The sequence below is a fragment of the Morone saxatilis genome, unplaced genomic scaffold, assembly GCF_004916995.1.
Source record: "Morone saxatilis isolate NCDOM2014 unplaced genomic scaffold, NCSU_SB_2.0 Contig0, whole genome shotgun sequence".
Taxonomy (NCBI): domain Eukaryota; kingdom Metazoa; phylum Chordata; class Actinopteri; family Moronidae; genus Morone; species Morone saxatilis.
The window spans coordinates 16,594,134-16,611,421 of record NW_023339650.1 but is presented as its reverse complement, the minus strand read 5'-3'; the positions used below and the strand labels follow the sequence as shown (position 1 = coordinate 16,611,421).

Sequence of the window (17,288 nt, the reverse complement as noted above, 5' to 3'; positions counted from 1 at the left end):
ACATCCTGAATGTTGAGACAGCTGCTGGTCCTCAACCCAGTGTCCTTCACTTTATACTGGCCTTGTCAACACTGAGCACCCCTCTTTATAGACAGAGCCAACAGAGGTCAGACTTTTGTTGAAGGGACCTATGGCAGAAGTCAGGAATGTGAAACCCACAGCTGGTTTTTGGACCTCGTCCTATACTCTCATTTTAGTGTTTCAGCACAACCACTGTGGGAGGTTATCTGAGGCTGATGTGTGGTGGGATGTTTGTAGTTTGGCAGGTTCTGATGTAATTTCCTGATTATTTCAAGGTTAGGTACGTATGGAAGCCCATTTTTGCCAAGAAAAGACAAAGAGGATGAAAAATTAGACCATATTACACATAAAGTTACAAGTCAGAAATGTTCTCATAACTCTCTTAACTAAATTTGTCTTAGTATCTCATAATGTTTACTTAAAACACAACAATTCTTATTATTAGGTGATTATACACTAATTAAAAAATCTGTTTTATCTCACAATTTTGGCTTAGCATTTTATAAGACTTAATAGCTCACCATTTTGACTACATCAGTTTGACCCATTATCTTAAAAATTTTGATATACCATGCATTTTTATTATTATCTTTTCATCTTGTTTTTTTACCTGGCAGAAATGGGCCTCCATAGACAGCCTAGTTAGATTCAGATGAATAAAAACAAATCTTATTTCTTTGTTGGATTCTGCAAGTCAGTCTTGCCAAACAGAGCAGGGGCTGTTTGGAAACTTAAATTAATTGCATACTAGTGTAAACATTTAGAGTTGATCAGTGCACTACAAATAAAAAAAGAAGTGCATGTTGGTAGCATGAACTGCTCTGCACCACCCACTGAGTTCAGAAGTGTTTGGCATATACAGTACAGCAGAGTACAAACAGAGGGCACTACAACACTCCTATATGCATCACTTTTCACATCATCATAGTGACTGATTGTCCTTTGCTGTACTACATTTGACAAATGCTTTATCGTTTTGCGAGGTGCCCACTGGTTTTGTCATTATCACCCCGTTTCTTTTAGTGCAGGAAAGCCCAAGAGAGTTATTTGGAGGTGTGCTGGAGCACTTAGATTTAACATGATGCCTACTAATGGCTTAAAAGTATGCCCTCACTTACACCTCACACCTTACCATCTGGGGTTCTGCAATACTTTAAAACCAAAACACTGCTCTTTGTCAAGTAGGGCTCTGTTTTGCAACCTGTAAAGGCTTAAATTACACCTCCTACTTTATTTAAATTGCACAAACATTGATAAACGGACAGTAAAATAACAATTCTCTACAGTTTCTTCTATCCATGCCGTGATGTATGAGCTGAAGCATACAGGGGCAGAAACCATTATAAGTATCCACTCTGTTGGACCACCCTCAGTGACTGAAATGTGACTGCAAAGACACAACAAAGCAGAAAAATCGCCTCTCTCTTTGCTGCCGAGCTCCACAGCAGTTATTCAGTGTGTATCTATTTGAGAAATGTCCTCTGAGGCACCAGCGTGCTGGTGTTTAGGAGAAGCTTGCAGCTAATGAGAGGCTGCCTTTGGCGTCCATCTGTTTGTCAACCCCTGAGAGAGGGAGGAAATGAGTGGTGGTTGGGACACATGCCTGTACCCCGAGAGTTTGTTTAATACATCACCAGTCACAAAAGACTCTTGGATGAGTTCAAGGTTATTTGGTTTCCCCCCATGGTGTTCAGCTTCTCTGTGTGATGACAGGATTTTGCCACAGAGAGGGTGGTCCGTCTTTCCCATTGGAGCCGAGGCTGGTCTTTGGGGGAAAATAGGGCACAGAAGTGCTAATAATAGCAAAATAATACAAATGGAAACTAGTATTTTCCCCTTTAAACAGATGAATGAATTGAAATTGAGGGTAGCAATGGGGGGAAGTTAATAGAAGCATAATAATGGAGCTTCTGTGAGATGAGATTAAAAAAGAAGATGTGGAATCTTGTTTTTTGGCCTCCCAGGTTGAGTCAAGGAGAAATGCAAATAAATAGAGCTATCTGTGTCTGCATGGTCAGATAAGAGCCAGAGGCTATTCATAGCTTGACAGTTTGACTGTCCTTGTTCCCCCTGAAGATAACTGACCTTGTTGCAACACACCAGTGTCTTAAGATATTCCTTCCTGATTTTAAGTGTCAAGTGTAAGTGAAAGCAATTTCTGTAGGTCTAATTTCATTCGATTGTCTAGACTGACACTGTTTGAACTTTATTTTAAAGTTGTACAGCAAATAATTCTGAATATACGGCTCTGTCGAGAGGTAACACTGTATTTTTCAGGAGAATTTAGATCAATGGAGCTCAACTGGAGTCTAGTATCCTTCATTGTTATGATCTGCCACATTACCACTCCTGCCTAAAGACCTGCTGTAAATCAATTTCAGTGAGGTGAATTATTAACTGAGACCGTCGCATTCCTTGTGCTGATTCAGCCGTTCCCTCGAACCCACAGAGAGCTTTTTTATATTTCTTCCAAAAAAACTTCATTATTTGCTCAAGTAGTTGTCAATCAGCACCGTGATTGAAAGTCACAGCAAGTTTTCTTCTGGTCTGTCCATGTTTGTCACGCTTTGAAACAGTTGCAGTGCAGTTCAGATAAGGAGGCTGTTAAGGGGGACGGCCCAGTGCTGCTCAGACAAGACTATTGTGAAAGTATTGAGCTCTTAGCTGGAATGCAGTGACAGGTCTGGACCTGAACTTCCGCATTAAGCAGGAAGAGTCATAGAGCCAGATGCAATCTACATCAGCACACCAAAATCTGACTGTATATAAGTGTTTTTCGGTGTATTAGAGAATAACAATTTGAGGTGGAACCGATCTCCATGAAGCTATCTTGAAACTAACTGGTTAAACAAGGATTAATACAACTGAAAAGGTGAGTTACATCTCTGTTAAGTTGGATGTTGTACCTTGGGTTAACGGTGAACACCCATGGCTGCGATCCTCTAAACATACGTGGCTTTTATTGTGTGAATGAAGCTTTGTTGTCGATTGCATTTAACTGAGAGACAGAACACAGAGTGAAAATCTTAGACATTCTGTCAAATTTTATGATTTAAAAGCCTCCTCCTTGATACTGACTTTTAAAAGTAGTCAAATTACTTGTTACTGTAATAGTTAATAAATAAAATTACACTTGTCACCCAAGATATTTTTGTACACATTAGATAAGGCTTAATTAGGTTGCTGTACAGTGATATGGTAGTCATTAGGCACATTTTAATACGATGAAAAGGGTGTTTGTTCATTTTGGGAACATTTTGTACATTTGGGTTAGGGTTAGGGAGATAAGATTATCACAGATAATCACAGAAAAATTGACTGAATTACTGCATAGCAAGTGTGAATTTGGAATAATGGCGTAAAAACCATGTAGTTGACAGGGTGTGTTCTGTCTTTGACTGCTGTCAAGCCAGTAAACACTGCAATGTGTGTTTAGTCAGACTGTGCAATGACTCATGTGCAGCAGGGATTTTATGTTAAAAAAAATGTTGAGGGATTTTTCTTTCTCCCATGGAAATGAGTGTCCATGTTTGAGTTTTACAAAAGCGCAAACTGTCTTCAGCATCTTGCGTATTGTTCAATGTTAGTTATGATTCCTTGTTTTCATGCCCTTTGGTGCTTTGTTTAATTTCCCTACTTTACACCAGAGTACAACCAGTTGTAGGCCCGAGTATAGCTATTTGATCCAAGTAAGGGAGGGAGTTTCTTTACATCATGGTAAACACGCTGTGCTTCGATACGGCCACTTATAGTTGTTGTCTGGTTTCCATTTTCTCGCCTGAAACTTGGGTTGCACATGTGTGGAAAGGCTGAAACACATATTTGAAATTATTTAGGAGGTAAACGTTTTCTGGGGGAATATAGAATTCACTTGCAAGGTATATTTTTGTCTTTTTTATTTCTTTGAATACCAGAAATACAGTGGTGTGTTTTCAAAATACATTGTGCAGGTTTGGAAGGGCGCCAGATTTCATGACTGAGTGTTTCCAATAATATTTGTGAATGCTGACAAATCACATATTTTCAGAGTGGTTTCTGAAAAGAAAATAGAAATGGTGCAAAGAGCCAGCGACATACTTTTATGATTGTATTCTTTCATGCTGTAACACTGTCCAAAGTAATTTGAATATATATCGTAAGTTCACAAATACAAACTTTGTTGCAGACTAAATGCAGTTATTGAAGGGAAATAAAATTATCCCATTATTCTCAGCATCTTACCTTACAGAGGACAATCTACAGTTGTCATCAGTCCATCCTTTGTAGAAACATGTTCGATTAAAATGGAAAACTGAGCTCACTTCAGAGCACTTTATGCATCAGTAATGGTTCTTTAAAATAGTGTTAGTCATGCCAAACATTCTCTTCCAACTATGAAGGTTTTCCAGTATTACTGATAAAAATCTTTTGCATGATTTCACAACAGATCCATGTCAACCCTTGAGCCAAAGATTTGCCTATTTGCCTTCTTGCTAAAGTTTCAGTGAGAAGATTGATACCATCTCATTTCTGTCCTATAAATACAAAGCTGGAGCCAGCAGACAGTTAGCCTAGCTTAGCATACAAACTGAAAACCAAGGGGAAAACATCCACTTACAGTACTAGTCATCTTAAGCTGACTAGTTTATTTTGTATACAAACTGAATTTGTTACCTTAAAACAGACCTAATCTAGCTGTTTCTCTGTGTTTCCAGTTTGTATGCTATGCTAAGCTAATCTGCTGCTGGCTGTAGCTTTATATTTAACACGAGACACATGAGAGTGGTATCAATCTTCTCATCTAAGTCTCAGCAAAGTGAATATATGTATTTCCCAAAATATCAAACAAGTCCTTTAAGTATGTCCAAGTATGTGTTATATTTGTAATGTCACACCTATAAAGCAGCTGAATGAAAAAAAGGTGTAATACTTCCTTAAGTTCACTTTGCTATTTTATTATGATATGAATTCAATCATCAGCGTGTGGAAGACGTGACTACATTTTGCCTCCATCAGCAGAAGCCTGGTTTTTGAGTTGGGAGCACTCCATTTAATGCATTTGGCCTCCAAAAGTAGCTGCCAGGAGCAATCTGACTGACACAAATCTTTTCCTTGTGACTTTTGTAAAAATACACATTGAAAATGGCATCGGCCGCTCACGTGTTCTGTGTGGTTGTTAGTGAGCAAAAGATCTGACGTGGGTGCAAATCATACTGTGGCTGTTACAGCGAGGTCTGTTGTGCTGTGGTTTTCATAACACTAAATAAAATGTGATACCATTATACAACGGAGAGAAGAGGAAATTAAAATAATTAAGGAGTGAAAATAATATATATTTTTTAATAATAAGAACATGTGCTTTTGTATTTCATATCAACTTAGTTGCTTAACTTTCTGTTTTGTTTAGCCATTATGTAGAGTAATACATACGTAAACATAATGTGGGGGGAGAAAACAGTAGCGTTAAGTTTGCAGCTGGCTGTGCCTGTCACCATTTCCTATACAATTTCAAAATTGCTAGTGGCAGGAAATAACCCTTTACCACTTCCTGGGCAGACCATGTAAAGGGGTGGAGGAGTGGCCCCAAATGCTTTAGAAAGACGTTTAGAAAGACCCACATATACACCTCACATGGAAATTATTGATACTGATATACATGTAGTCATTATGGAAAACACTACCATCACACCCAAGTTTTTATCTATACATCAAGAAATCAGAACATGCACCGTTTCTCAGCGGCTTTAATGCGTCATCTGTTAGATGTTCATCCATTTCACATTTGAATTAGAAACATGATGTCACAGTACTATGAACTCTTGCCTGGAACACAATCAATCACTTTTGTCTCCTCCAGTGTGACAAAGGGTTTCCCCCGAGTGTGAGAGTTCACTGAACAGATCCCAGAAGTGAAAGCAGTTACACTTTGTTTCAGACAATATTTTCATATCTAATTTACCATACCGGCAGAAAAAACAGAGAGAGAAAAGCTCTTTGGGGTTAAACCCAATAAGAGGAAGGGGTGGGCGGATCTTTTTTTCTATAGTGGTGCTTATAAAAAAACAATGGGAGTGTGAAAGAGTGTGTAGCTGCTATAAGGTCTGTTTAAGGTGTGCAGAAGTGACATAGATTGTTACTCTAACTTTAACCACACTAAACTTTTACATAACCATACCTATCCCATTATATCACCTTAGTTTAGTCTGCAAAAACAAAAAATGTTTGTTACCTTTAGACAGAGGTAGGCCAACTGTTTCTCTGTGTTTCAAGTCTTTATGCTAAGCTAATCTGCTGCTGGCTGTAGCTTTATATTTAACAGAGAGGCTTGAGAGTGGTATCAATCTTCTCATCTAACTCTCAACAAAGCAAATATGCATATTTATCAAGATGCCAAACTAGTCATTTAAGTACAACCCATTGGCTATTCTTAGTTATTTTTGTCACACCCTTCCTGTGGTTCCTCTTTGTGTTTTATTTGTAAGGTCACACTTATAAGGTGAAAAATGTGATAACCTTTTTAAAAGTAATACTTCCTTAAGTTTACTTTGCCATTTGATTAAGATAACAATACAATTTTAGGGTCTGACCAAAGCTACACTCACCCTCTCTGTTTAATGCCTGTAATAAAAATGAAAAACTTTTTTGTTGTAGGTTTAGTGGCTAACACCAGAGATGCCTATAAAAACCAACGGGTAAAGAGTGTAAAGCCACTTTAAGGTCTGATTGAAGTGTGCAGAAGTCATTGCCCCATATATTATTACTATAACTTTAACCTCACCAGACAAGGTTCTCCACCTAGGTTAACAGGCCAGTTCTTACATCTTTGTGCCTCATAATATTTTAACATAATGGAACTCTACAGAGCGTCTACAGTCATGCTATAGGGCTGTACTGAGGCACAGTGGTGCTTTGAGCTAAATGCTAACATCAGCATGCCAACACAATCATAATTACAATACTAACAGAATGATATTTAGCAGGTAGTGTTTTTTCATGGTCAACTTAGTTTAGCATGTTAGCATGCACAAGACACAAAGTAAAGCTGAGGCTGATCATTTATTGGTCATAAGTATTGGACAAATTCTACTTTTGACCTGATGATTGGCAGTAGATCACAGTCATTAGGATACATCATCTGGCATAAATGTCTGTACTAATTTTTCATTCTAATCCATCAGGTTAACGTTGGATAAGAGAGACATTTCACTTCTTGGAGGCGCAAAAGGAAAGTTTAGAGGATCAGCAAAAGTCTTCTGGCAATCATAAATGCCTGTTCAGAAACTTGTTGTTGAGATTTCAGTATGGACCAAAATTGCCATCATAAAATAAAAAAGTAAGGAGGCAAAATTAAAGTCTGGTTTAGCCTACATTCCTCATTGTATTTAAAACATTTTTTATTTCTTATCCACAATTACTTTTTAGCCACAGAACCAGAGGCAGAAGGTGAAACTTTCAAACACTAGTCAGGCTATTATAGTGGTTATGGGGCTCATCACATTGCCCATACTTGACTGGTTCAGCAGTTACAGCAGCCATACTTTCAGGTGAAATGTGTTTAATCAGAATATTATACCCTTACTTCCTCAGTTATTAAGTGCACGCTTGACTATCAACATGCATTGGAGCTGTACAGTAGTTAAAATACAGAACATTACATTTCTGGAATTAGTAAACTGAATACCCCGTCTAAGAACTAATGTACTGTAACTGAATGAACTCTATCTGACACTATCTCACTACTGTTCATGTTCCACTGTAAGAAAACAGGGACTCTGTTTTGACTGCACATTCTAGCCCAACATAACATTTGCTTGGAGAAATGGGGATTCAAATAATACATGTGTGAGAGACAGCACATCGTACACAATTGCAGTTGGAAAATCTCAAGTGAATCTTCAGGAGTTGTTTTCTGGGAAAACAGAGCTACCCCAGTCATTACATGGGCTATTTTACTACTTAAGACATTGTGATATTTCATTCCATACATCTATGCCTGGGTTAAACTATATAAATGTAGCAGGGACCACAGTATACAAGCATGCATACTTTCTGTCAGTTCGTTTTTCGTCTTTACTGAGCCTGTTTCAGAGATCAATTTTTGTGGTCATGAAATAATCTAATCTTATTTAGTTAGCATACAGTCTTTGAAATGAATTGGTATTGCCATGCATAATGATGGAAACAAACTTTGTTCACTGTAATCATGAAATGTGAGCTCATGATTCAACACATAATGGTCTTAATCACATTATAGGACTGATTGCACTAGTGCTGTGAGTAGAACTGTTCCATTCAGTGTCAGTGAAGGGTTCAGAAACAGGAAGACTGCATTTATAAACATGTCAGAATTCGTCCAGTGAAAGAAACACTATAAAAACATATAATGGTCAGTCAATTTAAAAGTCATTTTTTCATTTGAGTCTGACAGAAAGGTTTAGCATGTGCAACAAGACACAACAAGTTCTGGTGAAAAATGAATGCCTGCGAGTTATGCATACATACTTTTCCTCCTTCAGTCTGGGTTGGAGATGTTTTGCGAGATAGGGAAGCCTCGAGGCACGTATAACAACTGCACACAGAGTAAAGTAGCAGTACTTGTCTTACCACGCTGGCTGTGTAACATGCATTTGTTTCTCCATGCAGATTGACTTTCGTCATGACAACCGCATCTAATCAATGAACATTCTTTGCTTTCTTGCAGCACAAATCAATACAGGTCATTGATACACAGGGTTCCCCAACAGTGGACAGTTTTAGTCTGATTTGTAAGTCATTCTGGGGTCTGACACTTCTGTTGTTACTTTAAACAGATGGACGACATTGACGCCATGTTCAGTGACCTGCTGGGGGAGATGGACCTCCTCACTCAGGTAAGTTAAGGCAGTTGTCATGGCAACTATAACACATAAAGTATGAAACTTTTTTCCTATTATTATCATTATGTTAATTTATTCCTTTTCAACCTATTTTGCATTTTGCAAATATGAACTAACAGTTTTGCAGGAATAAAAAACAGGCAAAAACAAACAAAGAAACAGCAAAAGAAAAGAATAGTTAAAAAAATACATTTGAAAATGGACAAATTAAAGGTGAAATAATAGACTAGAGTTGCACTATGGAGCAACATTAACATTCGCTTCTTGGTGTCACCTATTTTTATAGGCAAATAAAAATGTATTTGTAATAAGTAAGTCATTTTTTCAAATGCTTTTGTCTACAATTTAGGTAATTCTATTATTATTATTTAAGGCATACACAGCAGAAAATAAAACATTTTAAAGGAAAAAAAATTTAAATTGTACCATAGAAATGTAAGAGACTGTACACACCTTTCATGCAACACACATACTAAACACAACACATTCCCTCCAGTCGGCGTGTGGTTAATTCTCTCACCATATACCTTAAATAGACTTTTCTTCTTTAGAGACAGATGACAAACTCACTAAAACCCACCATCGATCACCGAGACACTCTACACTGACAAGCACAACAGACGCAGCGGGGGGAAACACTCTTTGTGGTCATCTAAAACCATAAATTACACTCTCTTTTAGAGGGGAGGTCAAATGGCAAACTCATAAGCAAGCTAAAGATTATGCATTTTTCTCTAAGTGAAAATCCCTGCTGATCACTTTGATGTTGTTTTCAAACCCACCAGTCATTTTAAGACACTTCCATCTCACCAAGGGGCTATAGAAGCCCTGTTAGGGGGTAGTACCTAAAAACAGATGTAACACTACACGCGTAAACATTATACCTTCTTACATAATGTTTGGGGACAGTTTATGTTTCAGTGCACTCAGAATGTGTTGTGGATTAACTCACTGAGCCTCTGGTGGTCTTGTGGCTGTACAGATTTTGTATTCATGCTCTTACAAACACACTGCCTTGTTTATTCTTGCCTGCAGAGTCTCGGTCAGGAAACAGTACCTCCTGCATCTCTCCCCAGCACCAACACAGAAGTCCACTTCCCCATTGGCTTCGGAGACCTGAATGGTGACTTAACATTTTGTCTTGTGTGTAGAAACACTACAGAGAGCTGGGTGTTGAACATGCACCCTGACTTACTACAACACTGCAATTGTGCAAGGGCAGGCTATATTGCGAGTTTCATCGATTATCTAGAAAATGATCAAGATAGCTTTGAGAGCTGGTATTGATTATTATTATTGATTATTCAGTTGCCCTGCAGTATATCTGGCTACTGTTCAAGAGTTGATTTCAGACGGAGATTGAGGTCACTGTACGTGCTAATTACTCATGCTCTTATGAACTGTAAAACAAGCAGGTTAATGTTAAAGCAAGGTTACAGCATCTGTTGTTATTAGGACTACTTTAAGTCTCCTTTTCCCTGTTGTCTTTAGTAGATATTTAATTATGTAGGCCTAGGCTACTTCACTTAATTTCTACTTAATTTTTAACTTAATTTACAATATTTTACTTTACAAAGACAAACCTAGCCTTCAACATAATGAGCTCAATGCTAACCTCAGCAAGCTATGCTGCTAATGACAATGCAAACATGCTAATGTTCAGCAAGTACTGTTTAACATGTATACCATTTTAGTTAAGCATGTAAGCAGGCTAACATTTGCTAATTAGCAGTTAACCGAGGGTACAGCTTTGACGGCACTAGGTGAAAAGTTAAGAAATCACCAATCATAATGAATCCTGAGCCGAAAATGAAAAGAGAGAAGGACAGAGAGAGAGACAAAGATGCACAGCAACAGTCTATACAACAACAATAGTTGTTAAATGAGTGTTATAAATGGTTAATTAATGGTTAAATAATGCTTTAGACCAGCCTATCATCAGCCTTTAATTTTCATGGAAGACAAAGAAAGAATGAGGAAGCAAATGAAAGAAATTCTTTCATTTAGTTTGTTTTGTATTGTGTAATAAAAACACAAAGAAAGGAACTTGTAAGAAATGAAAGTTCTTAATGTGTAGGGGGAAAGCACGTTACTTCGAAAAAGGAACTTTTTTTTTTTCTGAGCGACACATTTTTTAAAAAGTGTGTGCCGAGTGATCAAACATTTTAAAACAAAGTTAACACCTCAGATTTTTACTGCCTTCAAAAAGTTTTTAGCACTCTTTAATATTAATGCTATACCTGAGTCAATTCTTGACAGATAAACTAACTTTTTTCAAACATCAGCGTCCCTCCATGAACTGGAAGACAATGATTTGGATGCACTCATGGCTGATTTGGTGGCTGACCTCAATGCGACGGAAGAGAAACTTGCAGCAGAAATAGAAGGCTTGAAGGTGCCATCGCCGCCCCCAGCGGACCTACCGCCACCACCTAAGGGCCTGAGCATACAACCTGCCTCCTCCCTCGCTTCCCCAACATCACCCGCAAGAAGCACCAACAGCAATGTTAGCACCTCGGCCTCCTCCACCGCCTCTACTTTACCACCTCCGCCTCCTCAGTCCTCAAAGCCTTCAAAGGTGAGTCAGTGTCAGTCAAGAAAAGATAAGCATTTCTGCAAGTATATTTTAACCTCTCTACTGGGAACTGGTCAAAAATTTAAGAAGTGAGAGTTTTAATCAAGGCTTTTCAAAGTAATAGAGAGTTCATTTTGGTTGGTACAGTGTAAGTTATTGTGGAAACTTCTACAGTAATGGATAGAACATTTCTGTGCACTTTTAGGGTCTTAAAATATGATATGCAAGAGCAGGAACATGAAGCAAAAGGAGACAATAATGTCACAATCTCTGTTTTATTGGTGGCGTGTCTTGGTTTACCACGAGAAAGTGCTTTTTGAGCCATGCGTGACAAGACAGCATTACAACAAAAATATCACCAGTTCCCAGCATATAAATTTCTGGTGAGTCCTTTTTGTCTTTGTGCAACTGGGAAGAGTGGTATTCTCCTATAACAGTTAGGACGGTGAGATCATGGTGAAGCTGTTGCTGGACAGAGGCATCTGTTACAGTTACAGAGACTCGTGAGGCGAAACAGCAGAGAGTCTGTCTGGAACAGATCAAACACATACAGCCATGACGCAGGAAAGAGTAACAGAATCAATACCAAAGGTTAGAGAAGGGGAGGTAAGATGTGGCAGTGGTGGAGGGGAGGCGAAGCCAGACAGGAGCTTATTGCTTTAGCAGGGCTTGTTACCTCATCCTTCTGAGGTAAAAACACCAGCTGTGCTGAGGCAGAGAATGTGTCATTGTTAGGTAGAGGTGTACAAGTTCATTAAAACTGCACTGTAGGCAGGATTGTTATGTAAAAACACCTGACTTATAAGCCAAAGAAAAGGGTATCGTATCCCTGTTAATTGAGATCCAGTAGATTAGATGTAATGTCCCAAATTAAATTCTTTATCAGACACTCCAGTTATTAAATCAAAATAAAATGCTACAGCTCCTGAACAGCACTAAAGTGCTACATCCACAGAGATTAACGCGGCTAGATCTTTACCTCTCATTTATCTTTAGCACCATGTTTAAGCAATAGGTCAGCATTTTGACAGCTAGATGATAAGATTGATACCTTGACTGATACATGTATATACGGTAAATATGAAGCTACAGCCAGCCGCAGATTATCTTATTTTAGCTTAGCATAAAGGCTGGAAACCAGAGGAAACAGCAAACCTGGCTCTGTTCAAAGGTAACTATTTCCGCCTACCAGCAGCTCTAAAACTCACTATAGTAAACATGTTTAATCCATAGAAAAATTAAAGTATAAAAATGATAAGCAGTGGTTCTACGGATGGTTATGTGCCGGACTATTTCTTGGTTGGGGAGCAGTGACTTCCTGGACTTCCCCAGAACCTTACTGCTATTGGCCAAGAAATGAACTGCCCGTCATTTTTATGCTGTGGTTTTTGTATGGATTAAACAAATGAGATATAGATTATTAATTACTGAGCTGATTAATGACGCTATGATAGTATATATCCCACTTTTTGTATAGTATAACTAATGGTGGATGAACATTTATAATTCACTATAATAATCATTATATATTATTATTTTTCCTATTTAGGAGGAAATTGAGGCGCAGATGAAAGCTGACAAAATCAAGCTGGCTCTTGAGAAGCTCAAGGAAGCGAAAGTGAAAAAGGTAAGACGACCAAACATCCAAGTGTATACCTCTGATCTTACATCCGCTGGCAACAGTAAACTATAAAGACATTGTGAATTACGGCTACATGGACATCACTATAAAAGACCTAATGTTCAAACATTGTATGGCTCTTACTTTTCCTGTGGAAGAGCCATGAATCACAGTAATGAATGGCCACTCTCATCCAGCCAACATCCCACAGGACAGCACGGTTTCCTCTTTGGGTGATATGTGGACACTTTATCATCTTCAAAGCAGTCAACAAAAGCACAGACATGCAGTCTTGCATGCAAAGCTTCACATCAGGATCTTCAATTTTATACACAACCAAACCAGTTTCGTGCCAATTGCATACTTTCTTTTTATCATAGGGGATGTGATTGATAATATAAATGCCAAGTTCCACACTTACTGAGAAGTATTATGACTTATGACAGCAATAATGACCTGTTTCCCTGATGTTGTTTCTAAATCAGACCACTGGCCACAGGAACACAGGTCTCAGGGTTGTTAAATACAAAATAGCAAGGTGTACTCTCAGTGGTTTTCAGCAGGAACCACTGAAGGCCTTGAAGTTTCAGATAAACCCACTGCTTGCAGGGCATGCTCTCGACACAGATCATATATTTTGAGGACACCTAACTTGTATGTGGTAGTACTGTAATAGGAAAAATTGTTTGATACAGTGACATCTCATACAACCACATGCCATATTGCTTTCCAGGGCAGGTTGAGACCAAGTAACATGTGATCTAACACTCTAAATCCTCTTGCGATAACATCTTCGAAACCCACATTTTTATGACACAAGGCAAGCAACTGGCTGACCTTGGTCCTGTGAAACTCCTCAGCTTCCCAAAGCTGGATTTGTTTCATATGAGAGGAAGTGTGAAGCCATATGAGCCTGTGAGGAAAGCACTGCTCCGCTCCAGAGAAAAATTAATCTCAGGCAACTTTGCCTCAGCCAAAAAGAGACCAATAGAGATTGGTCTAAAAAGCTAAAGAAGTTCAACAGAATGGAGAGACAAAAGTGCTGATGGTCCAACTCTTCTAGTAAAACTAACATTAGGAAACAGAAACAGCCATTTACTGCACATAGCCTGTAATTAAAGTGGCAAACATGTGCTTCAAGGCTTGATTTGATGGCACACTTCAGAGACACCTTCTGCTGTCCACAACATGTTTTAACGTTAATCTGTCAAGCAGATGACACACAAAAGCTCATGTTAGAACCAAAAAACACTTCAGTAAATAGTTATAGCGGAGAGGTTTTGGGACTATATGCTCATTGACATTTTGCTGCGAGTTAGATAAAAGGATCAATATCTCATATCTGTCCATTACATAGGCACAGAGTTACAGCCAGGAGATGGTTAGGTCTGCCAATATGTGCCAGCACAATAAACATGTTATATCTCAATTTTCTAATCTTTACAAAAACTAAAAATGAAACTTTCTTATGGCTTTAGGGGTGCTATGTTCTGTGTTTAGTCCTTACTTTGCTGAGCTAATCGGCTGCTAGCTGCAGCTTCATATTTAGTGTACAGATATGAGTGGTATCGATCTTCTCGTCTAACTCTCAGCAGGAATTTCCAGCAAAAGTAACACACAGTAAAATTAAAATGTACTTTTCTTTTTGACAGTTGGTAGTGAAGGTGCTGTTAAATGACGGCAGCTCCAAAACCCTGATGGTTGACGAGAGGCAGAACGTCAGGGAGGTCCTGGAGAACCTGTTTGAGAAGACTCACTGTGACTGCAATGTGGACTGGAGCCTGTGTGAGACCAACCCTGAACTGCAGCTCGGTGAGTTAATGTGATTAATTCTACACAGTGCTATGACTGCATCGGAAATTGAAAGCAGTTTATAGATGATTAACAAACTAATAAGAGAAATATAAACAGTAAAACAATTTAAGACTAATGCACTCAAAAAATACTGACTGAGGAAAGTGAAATGATAAAACCAATAGAAGAGATAAAAGACAATAAAAGACAGTATATACATTTCAAAACAAGAATATGGTAAAATAAAAAATGATGTCTCGCTTCTCTCTGTATTGTGTTGGCTACCTGTTGTGAACCAAATTGCCCCTTGGGGACATTTCAATTCAATTCAATTCAATTCTGGTCCTTGTCAGCACTTGGGCAGAAAACTGTACCAGATTTAATACTTTTTTGGATAGACCAGAAAGGGGAACAGTGCAATAGTCTAGCCTGCTGGATATAAAAAGCATGCATTAGTCTCTCTTTATCCCACAGAGTGAGAAATGGTCGCACTATAGCTATGGTTTTCAGATGATAAAAAGTTGATTTGGTGACATTAAAGTTAAAGAAGATTCTCAAGGTTCTTGCCTATTGGTTCAGGCCAGTTTCTCTCTCTGAGCCGTACAATCTAATATTCTATGTGAGCAAATAAAGGTTTTGTAACTTCCAGGCACATATCTATATATAATAATACATCTAAGAATAGCATCTATAGTTCTTGTGTCGGAAGAAGGCGCAACCTTCAACAACATAAAGCTGTGTGTCATCAGCATAGCTATGGAGAGAAATGAATGTCTCCGAATGACATATACAGAGTTTGGGAAGATTGTGACAGACTGAGGAGCGTTTATAATCAATGATTAATCCCTCAACAACAATCATTGCATTTAATGTGTTGTCATTAGTTGATATAGCTCCACAGTCGTTCAATCTGTGATCATTTCGTGAGAGATTTGCTGCTTTTAACATCTTGTGACAGGTTAAGTGTTTGCAAGGGGAAATTAAAAATCCTTGGGCACACATTTTCAGTGGAAAAAATAAAAGATCTGGGATGCTAGAATAAGCAAAACTACCAAAATGTCCTAACCCTATCCAACAGAAAAGACAAAGAAAGAAATGTCATACTACCGGTGACACTGCTCTGTGATTTCTGGTAAATTTAGTGCAGAAACACAACAGAAATAGGTGCGAGCTGCACTGCAAATACATCAGCAGAACCAGAACAACACAGTGCAGTGGTAATGTAGACTCCCACTTTAACAGCATCAGTCTTCAGTGTGTTTTTAAATGAATTGTCAACAAACGACACATAATGTGCAGGGTGGGATATTTCATTCAGGTCCAGATGATGGACTGTGTTTTTATTGGCACGATGGCAGCCACACTGCAGCGAGCTCACAATGAAACATTGATCTTACTCCCATTCGTCTCTCTCTCCCTCCTCCTCTCTTTCTTATACTCGCACTGTCCCCCACTCTCTTACACACACACACACACATACAGTGTAGGCAGGTGGGTTTAATTTGCTGTATCGGACACTGTCAGTCATCCTCCCTGTCATGCGGAAATAGAAGCCTTATGATCTCAATCCTCCGTCTGAGCTGTCTGTGCTATATTTACTTCAGCTGCTGGACTCACAGATTCTCATTACCACCTGTTTTCTCTGTTTTCTAACAACTTCATCAGATTGTTATGGAGATAATTCATATTTTCATAGAGCCAATCTTGTGTATCATGAATAGGGAGTCATTTTACAGTCTCCTGAAACTGTTTTAATAACTTTACTGGTGGTAAAGTCATTAACTTCTGTGAGCAATACAATCTAAGTTAATATTATTTTGCTTGAAAATGATATTCAAGTAATTTTATATGCCACTAATTAAGCTGTGAAACACTAAATTAAAGGATAAGCCTTGGAGTTATTCCATATTTTTCTTATTTTCGACTAATTCCACTAGAAATCCAAAACCAAGAACATGTGTTAACCTTGCAAAACTTCCCCACCCTGTCTGTGGTTTATTCTACTGATTATATATATATATAATATTTATTGGGCATTTGGGTATTTTATTCTATTTAACTATTATTAATACATATTTGGCATGTAAGTATCTACAACAGCAGAATGGTGTTTGTGGAATTGACTCACAAAAAAATGCAGTGCCCATGTTCACTGTAATAAAGGAATAATATGACTCATTAATGTGTTTTTAATCGTTTTTGGACAACAGTAGTGCACAGAGGAATAATATGTATCAGGCTTTGGATACAGAGATCACCCAGTTTCTCAGGGAATTTGTTGGCAATACGAAAAATATAAAATATCTCCAGACTTTGTCACAGAGAACATTGACAGTAACCTTTTGGAACTGTAGCTGAGAAATGATAACAACTTCTTCCAGTAACTCAAAAACAAAAACATGAAGCAAGGGGTTTTTTTTTT

At 38.2% G+C, this 17,288-nt stretch overlaps 1 protein-coding gene across 1 annotated transcript in view; it reads left to right on the top strand.

Moving 5' to 3' along the window:
* Window positions 1-2,648: 2,648 nt before the first annotated feature.
* apbb1ip (amyloid beta (A4) precursor protein-binding, family B, member 1 interacting protein) overlaps window positions 2,649-17,288 on the top strand; it is a 22,165-nt gene continuing 7,525 nt past the window's right edge. The window contains exons 1-6 of the mRNA XM_035653349.1: window positions 2,649-2,893; window positions 8,811-8,870; window positions 9,912-9,999; window positions 11,162-11,454; window positions 13,001-13,078; window positions 14,725-14,884. Coding sequence (XP_035509242.1) covers window positions 8,811-8,870; window positions 9,912-9,999; window positions 11,162-11,454; window positions 13,001-13,078; window positions 14,725-14,884 — 679 coding nt within the window. The 5' untranslated portion in view covers window positions 2,649-2,893. The remainder of the gene's footprint in view (window positions 2,894-8,810; window positions 8,871-9,911; window positions 10,000-11,161; window positions 11,455-13,000; window positions 13,079-14,724; window positions 14,885-17,288) is intronic.